The sequence below is a fragment of the Tachypleus tridentatus genome, chromosome 10 (genome assembly GCF_004210375.1).
Source record: "Tachypleus tridentatus isolate NWPU-2018 chromosome 10, ASM421037v1, whole genome shotgun sequence".
In the NCBI taxonomy this organism is placed as follows: domain Eukaryota; kingdom Metazoa; phylum Arthropoda; class Merostomata; order Xiphosura; family Limulidae; genus Tachypleus; species Tachypleus tridentatus.
The window spans coordinates 169358748-169382769 of record NC_134834.1 but is presented as its reverse complement, the minus strand read 5'-3'; the positions used below and the strand labels follow the sequence as shown (position 1 = coordinate 169382769).

At 31.7% G+C, this 24022-nt stretch overlaps 1 protein-coding gene across 1 annotated transcript in view; it reads right to left on the bottom strand.

Moving 5' to 3' along the window:
- The window catches only part of LOC143230884 (uncharacterized), a 103022-nt gene that overhangs the window by 9187 nt on the left and 69813 nt on the right, over positions 1 to 24022 (bottom strand). The window contains 7 exon segments of the mRNA XM_076465177.1: positions 250 to 387; positions 637 to 789; positions 8090 to 8232; positions 13801 to 14111; positions 17735 to 17874; positions 20058 to 20207; positions 20831 to 21013. Coding sequence (XP_076321292.1) covers positions 250 to 387; positions 637 to 789; positions 8090 to 8232; positions 13801 to 14111; positions 17735 to 17874; positions 20058 to 20207; positions 20831 to 21013 — 1218 coding nt within the window.

The window sequence follows — 24022 nt, the reverse complement described above, 5'->3', positions numbered from 1 at the left end:
ACACTGTCAATGACATAAGAAAAGATTTTTTAACAGAAATTTTGTTTGAATTTGTAGAAATAATCTGATACTTTTAGAAGTGCTAAATATTTTACCTTTCTGTTTGACATAATACAACTTAAAAAGAAAAGATTCCTTGAAACTGTATCAGAGTACGTTACTTTCTGATTATAACAGTAAATATATTCATCTTTGGGTCATTCAAAGATTACATGTTAAAAAAGAAATATTAATGTTTATCATATTTACCTGTTGGATAGGCACTTTCTTTTTGAAACAACTGTAAAACCAACTGCCTTCGCTGGTCTAGAATTCTTCGTGACTGCCCTTTCTCTCCTTCACTGGGTGTTCTGGGTGTGCGAGGCGAATAAACTTCCTCTGTTAGTTCTAAAAGCCAAGAATTACATATGCTCAATTTTTTTGTCTCATCATATTTTCTATTTAATATTTCAACAACTAATAATAATTGATTCATTAAATGTAAACAAATGCTCATTGTAAAATTTGTTTTTAGATATTTTGGGAACAACATGTAATTGCAACTACTTTATTAACAAGGTTGTAAGTACTGTCTTTCGTTGAATATCAATGTAAGTCTGTTTTAAAAAACTTAGCAATGTTTAAAGAAATCACCACCTTTATAAGAATGATTCTCCACATCAAGGTTGAAATTTGGCCCAAAAAACTTATTTCCTTCACACTTGGCACTTTTTGGAGTTTTTTGAATTTCACCTTTCAGACCAGAACAGTTAGTAGAACCTTTGGTTCCTCCTTCTCCATTTTCATTTGCTGTAGATAATGTTCAGACATATTAATAAAACTAACTCATACATATGAGGACTTGAAAAATATACTTGCTTTACAGACTAACACATATTCCAAAATATTCAAAACATCAATAAAGTATTTATCATACAAGAATAACAAACCAACCATGATGATCTCAACAAAATTCCAAAATACATTCAAACTCCAAAAGCTGATATTTTTGAGGGCATTAAAGTCACAAAAAACAAAATTAGAAGTAAAATGAAAATATGGAGACTAAGTTTCACAAACTGCAATTTTTAATAGGTGTAATAATTTCTCAGAAATATTCCAGGAAAATGCATTTATAGAATCATAGTAAATGAACTTGTTTTGTTTGTTTTGGAATTTTGCACAAAGCTACTCGAGGGCTATCTGTGCTAGCCATCCCTAATTTAACAGTGTAAGACTAGAGGGAAGGCAGCTAGTCATCACCACCCACTGCCAACTCTTGGGCTACTCTTTTACCAACGAATAGTGGGATTGACTGTCACATTATACACCCCCACGGCTGGGAGGGCGAGCATGTTTAGCGCGACGTGGGCGCAAACCCACGACCCTCGGATTACGAGTCGCACGCCTTACGCGCTTGGCCATGCCAGGCCTCAGTAAATGAACTATTATATATGTAAAAACAGCTTGTTTGAGTTGATAATTTTTTTTTTTTTTTACATCGAGGAGTGAACAGTATTTTGACCTTCTTCGGTCATTATCAGGTTCACAAAAAGAAACAAAAAAGAACTATTAAATGCAACAGACAATAAAATCAAGCCAGATAAATGTTAAATGTTTCAGTAATAAAAAAAAACTTTGAAATATTTATTTACCCAAACATTAAGCAGATTCAGCAAATGGTTTGATTTACTATCAATGCTATTAACTGAAACTTTTACTTGCCCTAAAAATATGAAACACACTTAGTTATTCACACATTTGACCATTTGTTTATCAAATAGGAAAAGAGTTTTAAACTATTTTATTTGTCACATTCGACAAATTATGGAAATACTATCCAATAAAAAAAACTTTTTTTTGCTCAGTTGGAAGAAAAGTTTCAGTAAATGTATAACTACATGCTGAAATTTTTTAATGTATGGTTATGCAAAATTTATATAACTCATCTTTATTGGCATTACTAATCCAATTCCATGCTGAAACATTTTAAATATTGCTATAAACTGTACATAACTTAATTCTTCTGAAACTAAAAATCTAATTCCCTGTTGAAACCTTTCAATATTTCAACAAAATCTATGGTACTTATCTCTGTTGATATTTGGAGTTTATGAAGTCACTATAACTGGATATGATATTCTGCAGTTTAACACCTGAAATTTCCTAGTTTTCAAGATAGTTCACATAAAAAATTTCAAAATCTGAATTAAAACCTTGGCTTACAAATTGATAGGAACTAAGTTTCTGTGTTTAGCATATATATATATTTCCAGTTGAATCCTATAATAACTAAGATATAAGTTTCAGGAAACAAAATAATGGAGAAATAGTCTGTCTGTCAAAAATATATAGTGAATATTATAAATGTTTCTTTACAAGCAAAAGTGCAACTCACATTAACCAACAGATATAAACATACTGTTACCTGTAAAGATGCTTGAAACTAATTTAATGATAGTTTAAGCTATACAGCTTTCCTAATTACAGCTCAGGGAAACTAAAATAATAATGTTCAATTAAAAGCTATAATTTTCCTGTACTGAAAATGTATTTTTTATAGGTACTTACCTTTACTCACATAAATTGTTATTCTCATTCAGTGCTTACCATCACAAAATTTTGTTTTTTCCAAATCCCACAAGCCTTATATCTCTCCAATTCCAATGCATCTCTCATGCAAATCATGCATCAATCCTCCACCAGTAAGTGTGTGGCATACTTAAATGATGAAATTCTGTTTAATTCTACCAAATTATCACTTTGAGAATTGGCTAAAGATGGAAGCACCAGTTTTCAAAGGGGAGGAAATGTGATGGGAGCTAAATACTTCTCAGAAATACATTTTCAGTATAGGAAAATTATAACTTTCAATATGGTACATTATCTTCTCTCACATAAGTAGCTAGGACCCCACACTGAAAAAGGGAATGGAAGGAAAGAAGAATCATTTAAAAGTGTCTGAAGGACACTCTGAACCAAGTATACTCTTTGCCCATTGAAGAAAAATGTTACACAAATGGGCAGAAAATGCAGGAGTACATCCACTTGAGGGAGAACTGAAGTCAGACAGGGAGGGATCTGAACCATATAATATTTATGAACTATATCATAAAAAAAATAATAAAAGAGTGTAAATTAAAAGGATGTGTTCTAGGTGTAGAGTGTCGAGGGCACGATGGACCACACTTGGCAAGCCAACTACATCCAAACATATTCCATTGGTAACTGACTTCTATGTGGGGGTGGGATGAGGATAATACCATCAGTATGTAAACTATAATCCAAAATATGGCAATAAAGTACCAACATCCATGTGGAGGGTAAGAAATAAATAAATACCAGTACTATACCAGTACAAATAATACCAGTAATAATACTGGTAGCAAGTTAACTGCAATCCAAAACTCAGCCATCTGATAGGGAAGAAAAAAGGGTCATACCAATTTAACCTCAAGTTCAGGAGGCCAAAGGGAATCAGAAACCCTCAGACCAATGAATGGGATACATGTTAATATAAAAAGTTGTCAGATTGATCCAGGAACCTGATATCCAATACTGAAATGTTGTCTGTATAATGTAGAACCATCTCCCTCAAAATTAAAATTAACCAGAGTTGCCCTAAGCACAGTAACATCCTCAAAATAATAATAATTGAGGGATAGCAGAGAGGTAAGAATCATATGAATTTGCAAACACCTTCAATGTAACCCACAATGCTGATGGAGTAACAAAAGCATAATTGAGGATGGAATATAGTATCTGTAATACATGTGTGAGAACTTGTGTTGATTGTTTCAACTCTATATCCTAAATCCAACCACTGAGAATCAACATTCATGTGGGGGTAGGATGAGAGATCCCAATACAAGGTATGTCAGGAATGGACAGCTATTCCCTTCTGTTTAACCCAAGTAATCCATAGATAAATACAGTCTGGGATGGGCACATTTTTTGATAAAATTCCATCATGAGGATATACCTACAAGCAATCTTATGGAGCACCCCCATCTTTGCAGTTTGTCTTGTGTAGCTATGGAAATATAATGTGTAAGTCAACATGGTTTTACAGTGTGGATTTGATCAGCAGAAGAATACCTGGTTATGCACCATTCACCACAGAACACGATACAAATAGTGATCAATAGTAAAAGGGAAAAGGATAAAATAAGAAGATATAACTTACTCACTCAAAGTCTCAGTGAATTCTGAAGAATGGCTACAGGTAGAAGACAGTAACCTTCAGAAGAAGAAAACCTCAGTCCAATGCAAGTAGTGAGAAACAAACATATCATAGGTAATCCACATGCCCAACTGAAAAAGTACCTCCAAGGGATGATGAAAATGAAATACTAATGAAAAGGTAAGGGGTCAAATTGGTTGAGAAGACACGTAGAACAAAGTACAGGAGGAAGACAATTAAGAGGAATAAACAAATCAAATTAAGAATTAATCCCAACTGGCAAATGTATAGTGAGAAAAATCACACATAGACAAAGGCTCCAAAAGAAGAAAATATGGGAAAAGAAGCCAAAGAACGTAGCTGTGCAGTAATATTAACAGAGAAGATCAAGTTCAGGATATAAACATCTATATGAATCTGGCAGAGGATAAAGGAGTGAAATGGAAAGAATGGAAAGTGGCTAAATGGAGAAGTTATTATCACAGGCCAATGAAAAGTTAAGTAGGAAAAACCATCCAGAGAAAGGAGAAGATACATAGAAGGATAAAGAATACACAAAACATCAAAGGCAAATAAACAGACTACCCACATCCACAGGTGAATAGAAGAAGGAAGGAAGACATAAGAAAAGGTGAAACAAGTAGCACTGGGAGTTATCCAAACATAAGCAAAGTGAGGTAGTTCAGGACCACAAAAATATTTCAGCCTCAAAGGGCAGCATGTAACTGCAGACAATGAATCTAGCAAGAATACATCAACAGATAAAATGTAGGTGAGGTAAATATCTGCAAAAGCAAGAAAACATCATGAAAACTGTGGAACAGGGTTGTCTGAAAATCTGAGATTGAGGCAATAGAAGATCCCTGATCCAAACTTCAAGTAATGAAATTTGTGTAACAAAGAACAGTGAAACACTTCCATAAAGGAAGGACAAATGAAACAAGCCAAAAAAAGCCAGATCTCCTCACCAATAACCAAAGGAAAATCAAGGATGAAGACAGAGGACAGGAAGATCCCAGAGAAACAAGGAATGAAGTCAGAGCAAAAGGTAACACAGGAGGAAGTTGGGAGTTGGAGAAACTATGGAAACCAAGGCTGAAATATCCAGAAAGAAGCTATAAAAAGGACCTAACATGAAGTGCAAAGGATGATAAAAATCACCTGGGGAAGATGAGGGACTGAAGACCAAAACCAAGAGAATTTGTGGTTGAGAGACATAGCAAATGTCTCAATGTGAGGATAACACCAATGAAGTCAAAGCCACTGGAAAATAAAAGAATTGATAGACCACTCCATAAGAGAGAATTTATCTGGACAGGAATGCAATCCATGACAAGAGCAAAAGCACTCATAACCTGACATACAAGGATACAAACAGCAAGAAACTTCAAGATAGTGACACGATAAGACCTATCAGTCCCAAACTAAAACTCTGAATCTTTCTGTTGATCACCCATGCCCCCATTCCCCAAAAGGATGAATCCATGAAAGTGTATATCTGGATAAACAGAGGGAAGTGAGATACCCAATATACATGCATATTGTGTCTAACTGCCAACACTGATTGTTAGCAATGGTAGGAGGGAGGGTAATATGAGCTGACAAAAAGCCCCTTGATTGATTTCACTGGCTGTGGAAAGTCCACAAAACAGTCTGCATATGAGCTTGACCTAAAGCAATAAGGACTACCACAAGAGATCACAACCCCTCTCATGAGTGTAACAGAACTAAACACCCATCAATCAAAATAATTTGAAAGGAGAATGGTGGGCCCAACTGAGATGGGTGATGAAAGAATAAACACCAAAATGAACAAGATATTGGATAGATTACAGCAAGGACGTCTCCAACTTGATTACTTGGCTCACTGTAGCCCACCTCCAAGAACAGCTGATAAAGGTAACAGGCAGATTTCTGTTCAGAACAAACCAACAACAGCCACTCATTTAAAGAAGAGAAAAGCACAACTCAAGAGCATGTAAGTGACAAATTAATGCTCTGACTACCTGACAAATATACAAAGCCAAAGCAAGTATGAAAGTAAGTATGCACTAAACAGATAGATAACCCCATGAAAAACAAAGAGAACAGAAGGTCACATGTGACAAGATATTTATGCAAATAAGCATTTGCAAAATTCCTTGTGGCCATCTACAAGCCTTGAAAAAAAAGCCCACCTAAGAGCAAGAAACATCTCCAAGGTAAAATATGAGACAAACTAAGACAGGCCAAACCTAGTACATGCCATCAGTCTCTGGTTTGTCATAAGGACAACAAAAAGCCTAAAGAAAGATTATGAACAGATGTAACTGGCTGTTGAGACAGAAAATCTTTTACCACCTTGGGCAGATGCTAGCTAGTATCAAAATCCTAAGTCACAGGGAAAGAAAAAGGAGATGAGGAAAGAAATAGTAGGATAAGTCCCTCTGATAAACCCACACAACTCATGGATCTATACTGAAAGATGCCAAAGAGTAACAAAATTACAGAATCAAGTTCCCACTGAATTGGAACCCATTGGTTAGCTGCCAGTACTATTGGCAACCTGTCCATTGACACTGACTAAAACAACAAGATGAGAAACCACTGCAAGGAAGAACATAGATAAAGACAGGAAAGGATTAGGTGCTTATTATAGCTCCAACTGTGACAAACATGCTACCTATTGTAAAAAAAAATCACACATAAACGTATAAATGAAAAAAGCTGGGGCAAAGTCACATCATAACCCATAAGATCCCAATAGCAGTGAAACTACATGTGTAAAGCAAGAGGCAAAGACAAAAGAAGAGTCAATGTGAAGATAACAAGAAATCATAAAAATTGGGGGTTCAGATAAAACATCAGATACCTGAGAAATAATGTCGAAAAATGCCATATTAAGCCTAACTGATTCTGCAGGAGGGGCAGGAAAAGACATGGCAAAGTACTGTGGTGTAAAAAATTATTGAATTTTCATCAGCCCTAACAGTTTTCATTTGTTCAGGAGGATTTAGCGGGGCAAGTTCAGGAGAAGAAGGTTGACCCATATAATGATCAACTTTACAGTGGATAACAGCAGAGTAATCCAACAATGAGTCTTCCCCACTTGCAGCCTGTGAAAATATTGCTACAGGTATAACACCGGAAGTGAGAATATGAACCTCAGAATTAACTGCAGAAATACAATAATGTATAAAATATTCAAATTTGAGAAAAAATTACCAACTGCAAAATTATTTTTCATTATTCAATATAATGAAATCTCACTTCAGAAATTAAACTATTAAAATTACAAAAATAATACACATGAAGAACACCAAAAACAAAACAAAACATTTAACATGAGTACTGCCACACAAGAAATAACAGTTTGGCAGAATTGAATTTAGAAAATCATATGTGTCATAAGAATATGTCACACTCTTATTTGTAGAGGGTTGACATATGATAATTTGCATGAGAAATGCATTGGAGTCAGTCAATTCCAATGGAGGGGAGATAAAAGGCTTGTGACACACATATAGAGAATAACAAGAATAGCTATTTATGTGAAAAGAGGTAATGTACCATCTTGGAATTCACCTATTGATTTAAAGCTGGATATTTTATGACAAGAATACTTTTTAAAATAAATGGGGTTAAAAAAACAAACCAATTAAAATTTAGGTCAAAACATTACACTTGTATAACTATTTATGAAAAAGAAACAAGATCTTAAAATTTAATAACTATATGACTATTTTAGCTAGAATTGTAAGTACTTGTTTTCTGACATACAAAAATTATGAACATTAAATTAAAGTGATGAAACAGGATATAGTAATTGTGATACAATACAATAACAGTTAGATAACCAATATCCATGGTAAAATAAAAAGATGTAGGCTCACTTTTATGGAAATATTCTGCTGTGAATCTTATGTAATAACTAATACAATCATATACCTGTAGATATATTTTGCCTATGGTAACTTTGAACAAAAGCAATAGGAGAATTTGGAACAGATGCTGTGGCAGATGGAGATTTGTGAGGTTCGAATTCTGGAAGTCTCGCAAACCTAGCTTCAAAGTTGACTTTTTCCAAGATCCTAGTAACAAATAAAATAGTTTTTATTTTATATATTTTCTTTAAAATGAAATTACAACATTAGTAATAACATAGTTAATGTTGAATAAATAAAAGAGGCCTGAGATCTCATTTCAATGAAATGGGAATAACCAAATCTACTAGAATTGAGAGTAGGACAGAACAGACATACAAATTTGCAATAAAAAACTGAACTTATACATATATATGTATGTTTATATCTTGGTTTATATCTTGTAAGATTTTACATTTATATGTATTTATTACTTTTATTATATTTACTTTTCAGCCATGTCTAGCTAACAATGCAGTAGTTACAATGTGCACATGCACTCATGTTACCATATCTAATAATATAAAGCTAACCTTTAGTCTTCACAATGTGATCTGTTTAGACTGTGTTTTAGCGGACTAGTATTTTGTAAAATACAATCACATTTCAATTATTATACATTATATATGTATAAAGATTATTAGTATTTACAAACAAGTTCTTAAACTTATTTTTCTTAAAACATAGAACAATAAATAAAGAAGTAAAGCAAACAATTATCTCTCCTAGTTATGGTATTTATACTCTTTTGCTGCTTGTCATACGTTGCTAAGCCTTATCAAATTTTGTATGTGAAGAATGTGAAACATAATTTTTTTTTTTTTTTTTTAGGTTTTATACATCTATATTTAAAATAACCAAAAATCATAAATGATTACACTGATATCATAGAATTCCACTATAATTTATCAAGCTTAGTAACTCACTATAATTTATCAAGCTTAGTAACTAAGCTGTATTTGTGTCAAAAACATTATGAAATTTTGAGCACACTAAAGACTTGGCTTGACATTTTGTATTGAAAGAATGAAATGATGTTATAATACCTGAAAATGGGTAAGAAAGCCACTAGAAGGTCATTTTGAGCTTTTGATTGGTGACTTACATGCCATAAACAGAAGTAAGTGTGTATAAGGTAGTTTTTCCAAAAATGCAAAGGGGTGAGTGGGGACACTATATTCTTGATTCAGTAAATGAGTGATATCTCAGCCATAAACAGAATAAAAAAAAGGGGTGAGTGGGGACACTATATTCTTGATTCAGTAAATGAGTGATATTTCAGCGAATAAAAAAGATGAATGGTTCTTATTTTATATTTTAGCTTGTTCATACTGATAATTTGAGTTTCTGATTTGTACAAAACTACAGACTTTGTATTTTAATATCATAAACATCTAACCTGAACCAGTGCTGCCTTCAACAAACCAAGTGACACACACAAATTGATGCTTAGATGTGTTTTATAATATTAACTCTCAAATTAATAAATTAAATAACGTATAGTACTAAAAGTTGAATTATAATCTACAGTTTGATTACAAACTTATTGACATAACTTCATAAAATAGTAGTTTAATAATATTTTGAATGCTAGTCAACAAACACAATGACATGGTCTTTGACCCGTTACCTGTTTAGAAAAGGTTAATCATCAATTTTATGCTAAAAAGACTATAACTCTAATTTTTCATAATCATGGTTTTTTTCACTGCACAAATTAAAAAAAACATATTCAATTTTGTGGGAAATTTAACAACATGAGTTTTAACATTTTATGAGGTAATCCACCTTATAAAGATTTTCACATCTACACTTGAGCTGCTTGGAATATTGTTCAAGGTAATAATGAATAGCTTTAATGTATTGGCAATCACTAATTTTACCTTCTTAGTTAAAGTTATTATTATATATGGTTAAAATCAGCTGTATAACAGTTCCCTATATAGTATGACATTACATCATTATTATAGCTACTTTAGTTCTTATGATTACATGATTTCTTATAGCAATGGCTCTTATACTATTCCTTACTGTGTATTATCATTTTTATAGTACATTTTTCTTTCTAAAGAACTTATGGTTATTTGTTTTTAGTTTTGTTTTGCAGAAGATTTAATTTTATTTATTAGTTCCTTAACCAATCCTATGTGTTTTTTTACAAGAGATAGTTATAGTAAAACTGGTTTTAAAAGTTTTTATACACATTACATATTATGTTTAGCATGTTGTTTTCTTTTTACCACATTTAAGACTGTTCTGCAGGTATTATTTTATCTTTTATTTTGGACCTTCATAAAATTAGTTTTTGATTGTTTATGGAAAAATTAGTGCTGATAATTCGACATGGTTTAACTGTAACACGTCTTAAATTATCATGAGCATGACTCACCTCTGACATTATACAGTAAAAATGGCTTAACTATTTCACAACAGGTACCTCTTTAAACCATTTTTCCACAAAATTCATTGTATTACATTCAGTATTTAATTAAACACTTTTAATATCAATGTACATGAATGAAAAAACCCTGTAATTTATGTTATTTCACTTTAAGTCCTGCACTTCAAAAGAAACTTTTAAAAACTACTTAAAACTTCAAATATATTGTCACATGACCAACAAGCTCAGAAAATCTTTTGCTTTGGCACTCTTCAATAATACAATGGAAGTTGAATAGATGTATGTTTAGACTATGTGATGCTTATATAACCTTTTCACTCATACACTTTATAGATTTCTGTCTCTGAATGAAAGCATTTGAAACAAGTAATAAATGTTTTAAACCTCTGACACATGTGATACTCACTTGTAACATATTTGTTTGAGCTCTATAGCACACACGTACACACTACGTGTATAATCATCATACATAAGTCATTTTACACTATAATCTAACAAGGGTTATTTTGAAATTGGCACACAGTCATCATCACAGAATACATATAACTGATTATAGTATTGATGACTGCTTGATTGACTACAGCACTTATGGTTGTTTTTTTACCTAAATATGCTATAGTTAGAGATAAAGTTTAAACTATATTTAGGTCTAACTTTTATATTTTAGTTAATTGTGCATTAGTTATGCTTTAAATGCATAATTGAAAGGTTTAAATATTTATTTTAATATGCATCATATTTTGCATCAGTTCTCAAGGCTTATGATATGCAGAGTCCAAATATTTTGCTGAAAGGTTAAGCATGTCTACCAAGGACAGTGTAGTATGCCTCAAGAGCATCTTGACTTATGTCAAGATAAATAATAATAAATAAAAACATTAAAGCTTAATTATACATGAAAAGATACCTGAAATTACGAATTTAATAAAAGGAAAATAATTAAGGGCATTCGACACAAAATTAAAAGGTATATTTCTCTTCTGTTTCCTAATTTTAATTATTTCACTACATTGTATATTGATTATAATAGTTAGAATCAGTGATGTGGTAGAGAAATTGAAAAATAAAATATAAACATTTACCTTAAAAAACTTTTTATATTCTTTTTCTACTTAAAATGAAAATCACCTTGTACTTAAACTATTTTAGCAATTTGAGTGCAAATAACTACTGTAGATAGATAACATTTTTATTAGAAAGATGTAATTAAAATAATGTCATTTTTATGTACAAAATGTGGACTTTATATAAGGTTTTGTGAGTAACACAGTTACCTTATTTTTGTTGCATAAATGTCATTCCCTAATTGGGAATCACGTCCACCAGTGTTAAAAGGGTTAAAACTCTGATAATACAATCTTTACCTTTAAGAGGGTCCTTTGAGAACAACTTTACATTTTGTTCATTGTAGTTACATACCAGTACATGTGTTTATTTTTTGATGCACATTTGTTATTTATTTTTGAATATTTTCAGTGTGTTGGTTGGGTGAGAAGAAAACCAATGTAGTGGTAAACTGTCGAAAAATATATAGCATTTAACTCTAATTGAATGGTTGATAATCACTTCTACCTGTTCTTAAAGAGTTAATGAATGTCTTTCATCAAGAGACACTAGTGAGAAGAGGAGAACAATATTAGATTTTGGAAGATATTTACTTCTACACCAACAGCCCAAGCTAATAACCAACATTCCTGTGTTTCATAAATATTCCATATTATTTACCTATTACTTTCATTAATAGTATTGGTTATATTTGTTAGTATACCAAGTGCCAATATGTTTTTATTATGAATTTATTCCTTATTATTCTGCTATTATTATAAACATTGCTCTGCAATGATAGCTTAACTCTCTTGCTATGGTTTCAGTTGATCTGACCCAAAAACTAACCCCAAATTGACCTTTAGAGTTTCCATACTTTAACATCTGATATGTTTATGGTATTTCACAAGCTTTAAGTCATTTGTAAACAAAAATCAGTATTATTAATGACATATTGTCACTAAACACTTTTCTATGCATTAATGGAGTGAAAGCATTCACTTCTCCCAGTGCAAATTAATTACTGTTAAGACTGAATATAGTTTTCTTAATCTTAAATACATCAGATTTCATTTGCATAATCTATAAAACATCCTAAATAAATTTCAGACTGTTTTTAAGTAAAACTTTTATGTTGTATACATTTATTTTTTCTACCCTACCTCTATACTAGGTCTGTTAATTTGTTTGCTCTCATAACTACCAAAAATTGAGTTAAATGTAAATTATTTATTTTTTACTCTAACCCCAGAGGAAGTCAAGGTTATTGCAATTGGGTTTATGTGTGTCTTTCTGTATATGTATCTTGAAAACTAATAGACTACTGTGCATAAAGGTTTTACACATGATGGCAAGTCAGTATGGGATAATCTTGCCCAAATTTGGTCCAAATCCTCAATTACTTTGAAACAATTTTTTATGATGGGGAGATAGAGAATTTTTGCAGGTTTTGTAAACTGTCAGTGTAAAGTGTGATTGGAATTGTAACAAATTTCATGGGTGCATTAAGATTGTGACTCCTCATCACACTACGAAAAATGATCTGTGTCACTGATTATTCTGGATTAGCAAAGGATTTTCTACACTTTAAAAGGTAAAATTTGACATTATCCAATATAAATGCAAGCAATCTTGAAAAGAGCAGCAGGTCGAGTGAGGATATGTGATCACTACAATTGTTCTCATTTCTTTCTAAAACAATTTCAAATTGTAATAAGGAACAACATTTGTTTTTCCTAAATATCTTTAAATTCATAACAGTATACATCTGTTTACACTTATATTTTATTGTTTTGTTATTCTTTTAACAGTCTATAACTGGCATTCACACCACACAAGTTATAAAAAACTTGACAACTGTGTAGCTCATGTAACCCTATAAAATTACATAATGCACAGGCTATTTAGGAACATGATGTTTGTGGTACTACATAATATCCCAAAAGTACAATAATTAAGGCTGATAAAGATACAAATGACCCTGGAAAGTAAAATCTGAAATGCTTAGGCTTATAATGATGAAAGATGGCTTTCTTGAGTCAACCAAAATATAACTGTTTCAGTTGTTTCTGATAACAATAACGAGAAAACAACAAGAGTTTTACAGCATAAAAAGATAAATACGCATTAGATATTGAGAATCTAATGATGTTTTACAGAATACAATCATTTTTTACATCAAAATATTGTATTTCCTAATGTGCTATGTCTAAAATAAATAAGAAAACTCTAGTACACTTAACACTTGCTGATAATTAGTTTTATAATACAACCAAATGCAGGAAACATACTTATCCATTCCATCGTCCAAACTGCGTTTTAGGATCGGTTTTCTGGGGCTAGCTACTTCTTTTTGAAGTATTGGACGTACTGACTGACCAGATGTAGACTTGGGTGAGGGACTTAAGGTAGTGAGAGATTTACCTGGGGCTCTACGTAACTGTGCTGGGGTTGGAGCAAGAACAAAGCCTTGACTATGAGTAGACACTGGCTGATGGACAATAGAATTTGAAGAACAAGATGATTCAAGAGAATAAGATGGTGAAGCTGGTACTGAAGATGACAATTTTTCTGAATCTATGATCTTTTCTGATTTTGATAACTATTTAAAGAAAATATGAGTAACAAAGTTATACAGCACTAAACAATTGCAGTGGAGCACATAATAACTCCTTGAATTATCTAACATGTGAACTGTTTCAACAAAGTATACAAAAACTCATTGACCTACCTAGCTAATGGCATGCTACAACAAAGCATACAATCATTTCCTGAACTAACTTTTGATGTATTTAAATAAAGTACAAGCATGCAAATATCCTTAAACTATCTACCTTTTTCCATTTTACCACAAAGCATATAATAATTCTTTGAACTAACTCCTGGCATGTTAAACTATGCATATAATGACTCTCAACCACCTAATTCCTAGCATGTCAAAACAAATGATGACTAAACTAATTTCTAGCTTTTTGTTTGTTATTAAGCACAAAGTTACACAATGACTTTTCTGAACTATGCCCATTATTTAGCAATTAAAGCCCCCAGACTTACCACTGAGACATCAAGGTGGCCTAATTTCTGGCATGTTAGAACAAAACATACAGTAGCTCCTTCATTCATCTACCTTAGGCATGTTACAACAAAACACACAACAGTTCTTTCAATTATCTATTTCAGGCATGTTACAACAAAACACACAACAGTTATTTCAATTATCTACTTCTGGCATGTTATAAAAAACATACAATAGCTCCTTCAATTATCTACTTCTGGCATGTTACAACAAAACACACAACAGTTCTTTCAATTATCTACTTCTGGCATGTTATAAAAAACATACAATAGCTTTTCAACTATCTACTTCTGGCATGTTATAAAAACATACAATAGCTTTTCAATTATCTACTTCTAGCATGTTATAAAAGACATACAATAGCTCTCTCATTTATCTACTTCTGGGATGTTATAAAAGACATACAATAGCTCTCTCATTTATCTACTTCTGGGATGTTACAACGAAACACACAACAGCTCCTTCATTCATCTACCTTAGGCATGTTACAACAAAACACACACTAGTTATTTCACTTATCTACTTCTGGCATGTTACAACAAAACACACAACAGTTCTTTCAATTATCTACTTCTGGCATGTTATAGAAACATACAATAGCTCTTTCATTTATCTACTTCTGGCATGTTACAACAAAACATACAATAGCTCTTTCATTTATCTACTTCTGACATGTTACAACAAAACACACAATAGTTATTTCATTTATCTACTTCTGGCATGTTTCAACAAAACACACAATAGTTATTTCAATGATCTACTTCTGGCATGTTATACAAAACATACAATAGCTCCTTCAATTATCTACTTGAAGCTTGTTATAACAAAATATATAATACTTCCTTGAATGATCCACTTCTGGCATTTGCAGCAAACCATACAATAGTTCCTTCAAGCATGTTATAACAAACTATACAACAGCTCCTTGAACTATATACTTCTAGTATGTTACAACAGACATTACAATAGTTCCTTGAACTATCTATTTCTGATATGTTACAAAAAGTCATAGAACAGCTCCTTGAATTATCTACTTCTGGCATGTTGAAACAAACCATACAGTAGATCTTTGAAACAGCTTAGGATGTTATAACAAGGCATACAATATCTCCTTGAACTACCTAGCATGTTACAATGAACTATATAACATATATCCCTGAATTACCAAGCAATGCTAGCATATTACAACAAAGCACACAATGACTTTTTAATACTTTACATCAAAGTAAAAGACAATTACACAAATTTAAAACATAAGCTAATTCCTAGAATTACCTAACTTTTGATAAGTTATAACAAAATTTTGAGATGTAAATTATAACTTTCAAACTTCATAAATTAGCATATTTACTGAACAAATATTGAGCATCCTGCAGAATAAAAAAGCATTATAAAATAAAACATTATCTGTCATGGAGAAATGACAAGAAATAAGTGCTAATGGTCAAGTTTTTGTTGCTTCTTAATATAAGTGAAGCCTTAAAAACAAGTTTTCATAACTTTTGGAAAAATCATTTGTTTCCCCATACTTGTGACATATTCTGGGTTCTGAAAAATAGAAGATAAACAACTCGTAAGTATAATATTATACACAAATACACATTTCATAAATCAACCTGTTCATTGGCGGATGACAAAATTATGGTCATTAAACAATCTTTTACCATCTACTCTCAATTAACAGACATTTGCCATAGACTTAAGAAACCAGGCCTTTTGATGTGGGGGTGTCAAAGGCACTAATATATTTTTCTGGATGGTACTACTTCCCTTTGTCTACTGCTTCTACATTTGAGTTCTACTTTTTATGTCTCACAATTAGACTCAAAAAGGCCTAAAACATCATATGAAATTTCAACTGTAACAAATATATAAACTGAATGTTTCTATATATACTTTATACACATTTGTAGTGTTGACACACTACTTCCTCTCTCTCTCTCTCTGTTTTAATGGGACTTACTTACAGACCATTTTTTTATGTATTAGTAAGCATCAGGTTGCCAATGACCCATGTGAAAAATTACATAAAATTTCAGGAACATGTTGAAATGTTATCATACCAATGGAAAGTTCCACTAATACTTTTCATTTAATACAGTAACCTTTCACACATCTTTTCTAAGTATATATTCACATTAGGTAGTGACAAACCAGAGAAGCATAATATTAAAATTAAATTGTTTGGGTTACTGTGTGTAATTCATGGAAAATAATTTCAAAACTGAATTAAATTTAGGTTTTTGCCTTTCTATTTACTTGGTTTATAAAGCATGGTTTTGGTAATTAATATAAATATTGTAAAAGAAAAATTATGAAAAAATCTAACTAAACAGATGTTCATGAAATATAAGTAAATTAACAATCAAATGTGTCACAATCACTCAAAAGAGTTTATAAAAATAAAATAATATATTCCTGCAGGGAAACTTCCACACTACTACTTGGGAGGGGGTGCTCAGCTCACTTTCTCCTAATTTTTCATGTAATGTTGCTTATAATTAAGAATACCCCTACTTTCCTCTATTCCAGTTTGATCTCCTATTCCTATCCATACTAAAAAAAGTTGCTTTATATTGATTCTAATTCCAAACAATAGTGGTGAGAATTATCATAACACAGAGCAAATCATCACATAAGGAGATGAATTTAAAGATGACTAGTTTACTTTATAAACAACTTTAAGTAAAAATATTTAAAGACTCACTAATCTAGCCTATATTACTAAATTAAGATCAATAAACTCATATCAGACAAATTAACTACACTGACATCATACATGTCTCTTTCAGACCTTTTATGCAAAGCCATACAAGGGGCTACCTGCATATTGCTATCCATAATTTTGAACTGATATACCAGAAGTAAAATAACTATTCAAAAGCAAATAAACCAACTAAATGCAATAAACCATTACATTTCTGATGCATCAGGGTCAGACTGATTTATAATTAGAAAACAGAATCCCTTTCTTTATTGCTTACCTTTGTCTTTGTTAATGTACTGACACCAACAGGTTCCTTATTCTTTATTGCTTACCTTTGTCTTTGTTAATGTACTGACACCAACAGGTTCCTCATTCTTTATTGCTTACCTTTGTCTTTGTTAATGTACTGACACCAACAGGTTCCTTATTCTTTATTGCTTACCTTTGTCTTTGTTAATGTACTGACACCAACAGGTTCCTTATTCTTTATTTCTTCTTCCACAGATGTTTGATCATCAACCTTCAATGTTTTGTTTCCTTTGCTTGCATCAGATTCTGTAAATACTGGTGATTCAGAGCCATCTATTAGGCAGATAAAAACAAAGTGAGAAAAATTATGAAAATTTACTCTTTAGCAATGAGTGAAAGTTAAACACTCATAATTAAATTGAAGTAAAATACCTTGAGTTCATGTTTGAACATAAATGCTTACTGCAACCACATTAATTAAACTTAAATATAAACTAAATGAAAGCTAAAATAAAGAGGAACCATGTGTTATCTGTACAGCTACATTACAGAATGTTAAGTCTCAGAAATGAAATGAACTTTTGTTTTGACACAATATTATACACAAAAATGGTAAGGAAAGCATTATCTTCTCAACTTTTTGGGTTCTAGCAACTCAGCTGGTAGAATGTTGGCCTCAGAATACTAGCTTAAGCCAATGATTTAAGTCCAAATCAGAGCAAACGTCTTTACATCTTGATTCATTACAATTTACCTTATCAGGCTAAATAGCTTCTGGTTATAATTAAAACATTATGAAAATATTTCAAAAATTAATACTTTTTATGCAGACTACAATTTAATCAGTATTTATCAGATAGATTGAAAGTAAAAAATGAAGGAGGAAAGCAACAAAAACATTTTTAAGAAGGGGTTATTATAAACATTACAGTTTAAATGACTACATTTAGACTATGTTTCAGGAATTAAACTGTTGTAAGTAAGAAAGAAACAGAAAGCCTTAGGTTATTAAAAGAAAACAAAAATTAAATCAAGACAAAGAGTGTGTAAATTTCATGTATAAAGAAAAAAACAGATGATTCTGTGATAAATATTACATTGTTACTTGTGTTTTAACCTTTTAATAATATAACTAAGTGTTAAAAAATGTAACCTTGTTTCAATTGATTTTTTTGCAATCACATAATAATAATTCAAAACATATCTTTCAGTGCAATTTATATTAAAAATGGACAGTTCTTATACTTTTCTATAATATTTAGACCAATTTGACCATGTGGAAATCACACTATATGATACCTATGATACCTACTAAGGATAAAGGAGCAAGTCACTGGAATTTGTAAAATGATGAAACCATTGTCTTAAACCATAAGGATAAAGTTTTGAGCAAGTCACTGGAATTTGTACATTACTTTCTGTATGATGAAACTGGTCAACACACCAAGTTTCATAATACTGTGTCCATCAGTTTCCCAAACACAGTAATCTCAAGAGTAGTTATAAGTCTGATAACACCATTTAATTTCAAATGCATACAGTGCCAGCTAAATAGAAAAATAATAAATACATTGTGACATGCACAGTAAGGCAGAACATGTGCATCACATATAACAAATCTTTTATATTAGATATTATTTGAATTTCAAGATTGTCAACTTGCATATCATATACAGCATGATGTTTTGAGAAGCAATGTGTGAGTGTCATGACTGTATATGCCATCATCAAATCTGTTGTATCTTATTATTAAAAATAAAGCATGTTTACATAAAATTCCAACACAAATAAAACATTTACATTGGAACCCATCTAAAGCAGCCACCTTATTGACTGAGACAAACTGGCTCGATTACAGGGTGGCCTGATTAGAAGGGTTCCACTGTACATAATTAGGGATTATGTAAACAGAAAAAGGGACTGTGAATCAATGACCACATTCAAGGGGTGACCGAATCTGAGGGTGGCCACTTAGAGGGGTTCCGTAGTATTTATTAAAGTATGTCAGGGTTAAGGATATTATGTACAGTAAGAAATCTGTACCTTCACAGTTATTTATAACTGATCAGTCTTACTTTCTGTTTTACAAATACTTAACAGGAAGATGTTACACACACGTTGATTCTCTTAAGAAGCATCATAAAACCAAAATAAACAACAATTTCAATACTTGCTATAAAAACATGTATCATACTGAAATTATTTATCAAAATGTTGAATGTAAGAAGGTTAAAAGTATTATTATGAACATAAAAATGTACAAAGACTTTCAAGAACATTCTCATTTAAAATCAAAACCACACTCATGTAACCTCTTAGTATAGTTATAACAATGTTCCAGTATTTTAGTGGCTTTACAGTGGGAGCAGACATGACAAAAACCTCAAGCTGTTCTTCTACTGTGTTAATGTTTGTATTTATATATATGATGCAACAACTAGAATATTCAAGGCAAAGGAATATTACTATGAACAAGTTCGAACATTGCTAAGTAAGCATAGGTCTAAATTTATTACCTTGTACAGGTGAATCAACTACTTCATCACCAACTGGAATATTTACAACTGATGCCTTGACCTTGAGGTCTTTTACAGAATGTGAAAAGTTTAATTCCCCTTTCTGATCTTCTGCAATAGCAAGATTTCCAGACTTGGTATCCATTACTCCTATAAAAATAATTCATTACGGTAAAGAATCTAATCAGTTGTTTTTCACAGATAGAAAAATATGGTTTCTTTTTTTCCAAGGTCAACTAAGTTACAGAGCTTAAAACAGTAAAATCCCCAATACTGTTTTTCAACAACAGAATCCTACATTAATAAAAGCATAAGGTAAAAATACAAATTAGTTTAAATACACACCATAAGAATTTCAAACTCCTATAGGTTAATATCTCTGTAAGTTATACTGCTGAGAAAATACCATTAAATTTCATGAGATATCAAACCCCAACTAGGAATAAAGAACTACCTTTATTCAGGAAAAGATTTAAGTACTAGTGTTCCAAACTAAGTCTCTAAAGAACAAATCTAAAAAATAAATAAGGATGAAGCAATTAATTATAGTTTTAGCATGACTTGGCTCAAAGAAATAAGAAAAATACTGTGTGATAAATCTTCTTTCCATCACCTATAGTTGAACAGTAATTTTGCAAAAATCAATGTTCTGCAATTTTTATACATTCTATTTGTATTTAAATTTTGCATAAACATGCCACAAGATACAAGTAGCTGACTGAAACAGATCAATCTTCAAAAGATATGGAAATAAAAATATAAAAACTGCTGACCTGTAAAACTATGAGTTGCTTGATTCTGCTTCAATGGTTTTGTATTTTGGCTGGACATAATACTGCATGAACTACTGTTTAGGGTTGTTACTCCTGAACTGCTTTTTCCTGCTCCTGAAACATGAACCATTCTTGTGATAGGCAATGACTTCTGAACAAGATTTCCAGTCACAGTGTTCTCATCTAAATGAGAAAAATACATTGTAAAAATAATAGTGGTGACCCAGAAAATGGCTCCTAACCATCACCACCAACAAATAAGCCATAACAAAGATTCTCAAATTTTCATTTATAATTAGTGTGTGGAAAAAAAGATGAAATTATAGCACACACACACAAAAAATTGTGAGATAGCTCTACTTAACCAATCTATCAAGTTTAAAACATATTTTTCTATACAAAACTTGTGTATCACCATCTGATTGTATTTGACCTATAAAGAGTTTGGTTAACATGACAACTTAGAGATCATCTGATCAAGTTATTTTCTTTGATTTTGCCAAACAACTTATTAAAGTTTATGTTTATATAAAATAGATCTCAATATCACCTAATTTGTTCTCTAATTATGAGCTATATCAAAGAGAAACCTGTTTCAAAAACAAATGTTTTCAGGCCACCTAATAATTCTCCTGCTCTCAGTACCTTGTTTTCAATGACAAAGATGTGAAATATCTAATTAATTTTTCTCCATATGTGGTCAAGAGACTTAAGCTTACTTTTGAAAACAGTAAATCTGTAGATTATTTAGCTAAATTGTTTGAGTGTTTTTCTCAATACATTTATTAAATTTTACATTTTTTAAAACTTAAATTTCAAACCTTTTAAGTTGCTCTCATGTTGTCAACAACCATGTAACGTCAAATTCTGAATGTGTTTGATGCATTGTAAAGGGTATATTAACTTACCCACAATTCTCCAATCTCCTATCTATAGGTTCAGTACTGAGAATGTGTGTTAAAATGATGCACTGTACCAAGGCCTCAGAAAAGTTCCAGTGGTACAATTTGGAAGGTAAAATTTTGCAAACATGTTTTTATATCATTATAGCATTAGCCATTAAAAATAATAAGCAATATACAATGATAATGTGTAACCTTCAATATATTGTCCCATAAAACTGAACTAAGATTCAAAGGGTTATAGGAAGCCTGGGTGTAAACTTGTTCCCATTTTCCACAACTTATTTCACATGTATCAAAATATACATAATATGGGTAGGTAACCAAAAATGTAAAAAAAATATTGGTGACCTTCCGTCACAGTGCAAGTTTAGATCAAAAGGCACAAACAAGGTCTAAGTATAGGGCCTTGTGAAAAACAAACTAGGTAATTGAGGTATCAAGGGCACAAAATTCAGAATGTCTTCTGCTTGAAACAAAAAATAAAAGAAAGCATGTTAGGGATGATAAATGACAGAATGGACAAGTCACTGAAAGTTCATGCAGGGAAAAAGCCAAGAAATATAATCACGTCAGTCTAAAATTGGATTATGTGAAGATGAAAAAGAGGCACGGATCTCTGAGCAATATGGGGAGATTAGTAGCTTCCTTGACATATGAAAATGGCAAGTAAGGCAGATCCATAACTAACTATGGAACAATGTGATAATGAATCTAAAAACATGAAAAGAGAAGAAATTTGCCAAAGAGTTGATGATAGACAAGAATATAATATGTCAAATGCACAAACTCCAGAAGGTAGTTCAATATGATTTATATTCCAACCGGGAATAGAGTCTAAAAGAATAGGCACTCTAGAAGAAATTTCAGCTTCTTGGACAAAGTACCTAACAAACATCAGTCAAGAAGCCACAGAACTAGAATATCCCTCTCACAATGTGGATGTTTAAAATCTTTGAAGATGTTTCCAAAGTGATGATGAAACTGACCCCAAATGATAATGTTTATGCAAATATGGATATCATGATTGAGCTCATCAAAGTACAGCAATGAAAAGAAGCCAGCAAATCTAAAGATCATAGGAAGAAGTAAATGAGAAGAGTAAGCTAAAAATAAGGGTTCTCCTAAGACTGACTTAGAATGTCCACAGCCAAAAAATGTGGACCTGTAACATCTATTTCTTCAAAACACCTCAAAAGAGTATCTTAAACAACTTTTTCAAATAATTTTTACACAAAACCATCAACATAATTTCACAGAAAAGAAAATTAAAAAACAGCCTCACACAAAAAGATATTAATTCCATAAACAACTTAAAACAAGACAACAACATCAAAATTCTAAAAACAGACATAGGCAATGCTATGGTTATAATGAACACAAATTAATACATTAAAAATTGAACATCTTATCATACAAACAAATTTAAACTAATAAACACAAATCCAATAAAAACACATGAATGCCAATTAAACAAAATATTACTACAAATGAAAAACCAACACAATGTCAGAAAACCCTTATTCTTACCTGTGAAAGACTGACTCACGTACACCACAACTATACAGCACCCCCAAACCTCACAAACCTGATTGTTCACTACAACCCAGTATGCTGACTATGAATCATTTAACTACAACCTCAGTAAATATATAGTGTGGGCATTTTCTAAATATGCAACATCAGCCAGCTCCTCTTAACTTTAAATATATTCTTAATCAACTGAACCATAAAGCCTTAATGGCCAGTTTTGATGTAATCTCCCTCTTTATACTCCTGCCCCTAAGAAATGTGCCCAGCAACAGTCAGTTGCAAACTCTCTCTTTATTAACCTGAAGATGGCCTAGGAAGGATGAAACATTGTTCTCTGCTTATAAATAAAAGTGTTAATACCCATACCAAACGTTCTGAGATGCATAGACTACCAAAATGTCCATAAAGCCACTGAAAAATCTAAAGATGAATGATCCTTCGTTGATGAGAAGCTGACAATCCCCAGAAAGAGTATTTGCAAAAAATATACAGTACACCAGCAACACAGGCTCAAAGGTGAACATATTGAAAATGAAGTCACAGCTGTAAAACTGCAGTAAAACAAAAGATATGTGAATGAGTGACACAGAAAATGAAGAAAGACACTAAGGTGTATCCATCATCATCATCATCCAAAGGCCGTGTTAAGGAAACTTCCACAGCAACCTAATATTTTCTATTTGAAAATGAGGTATTTCCAGGTAAATATCAGTCAAGGAAAATCCCAAATCTCCTGACATTTTTGGAACTACAAAAA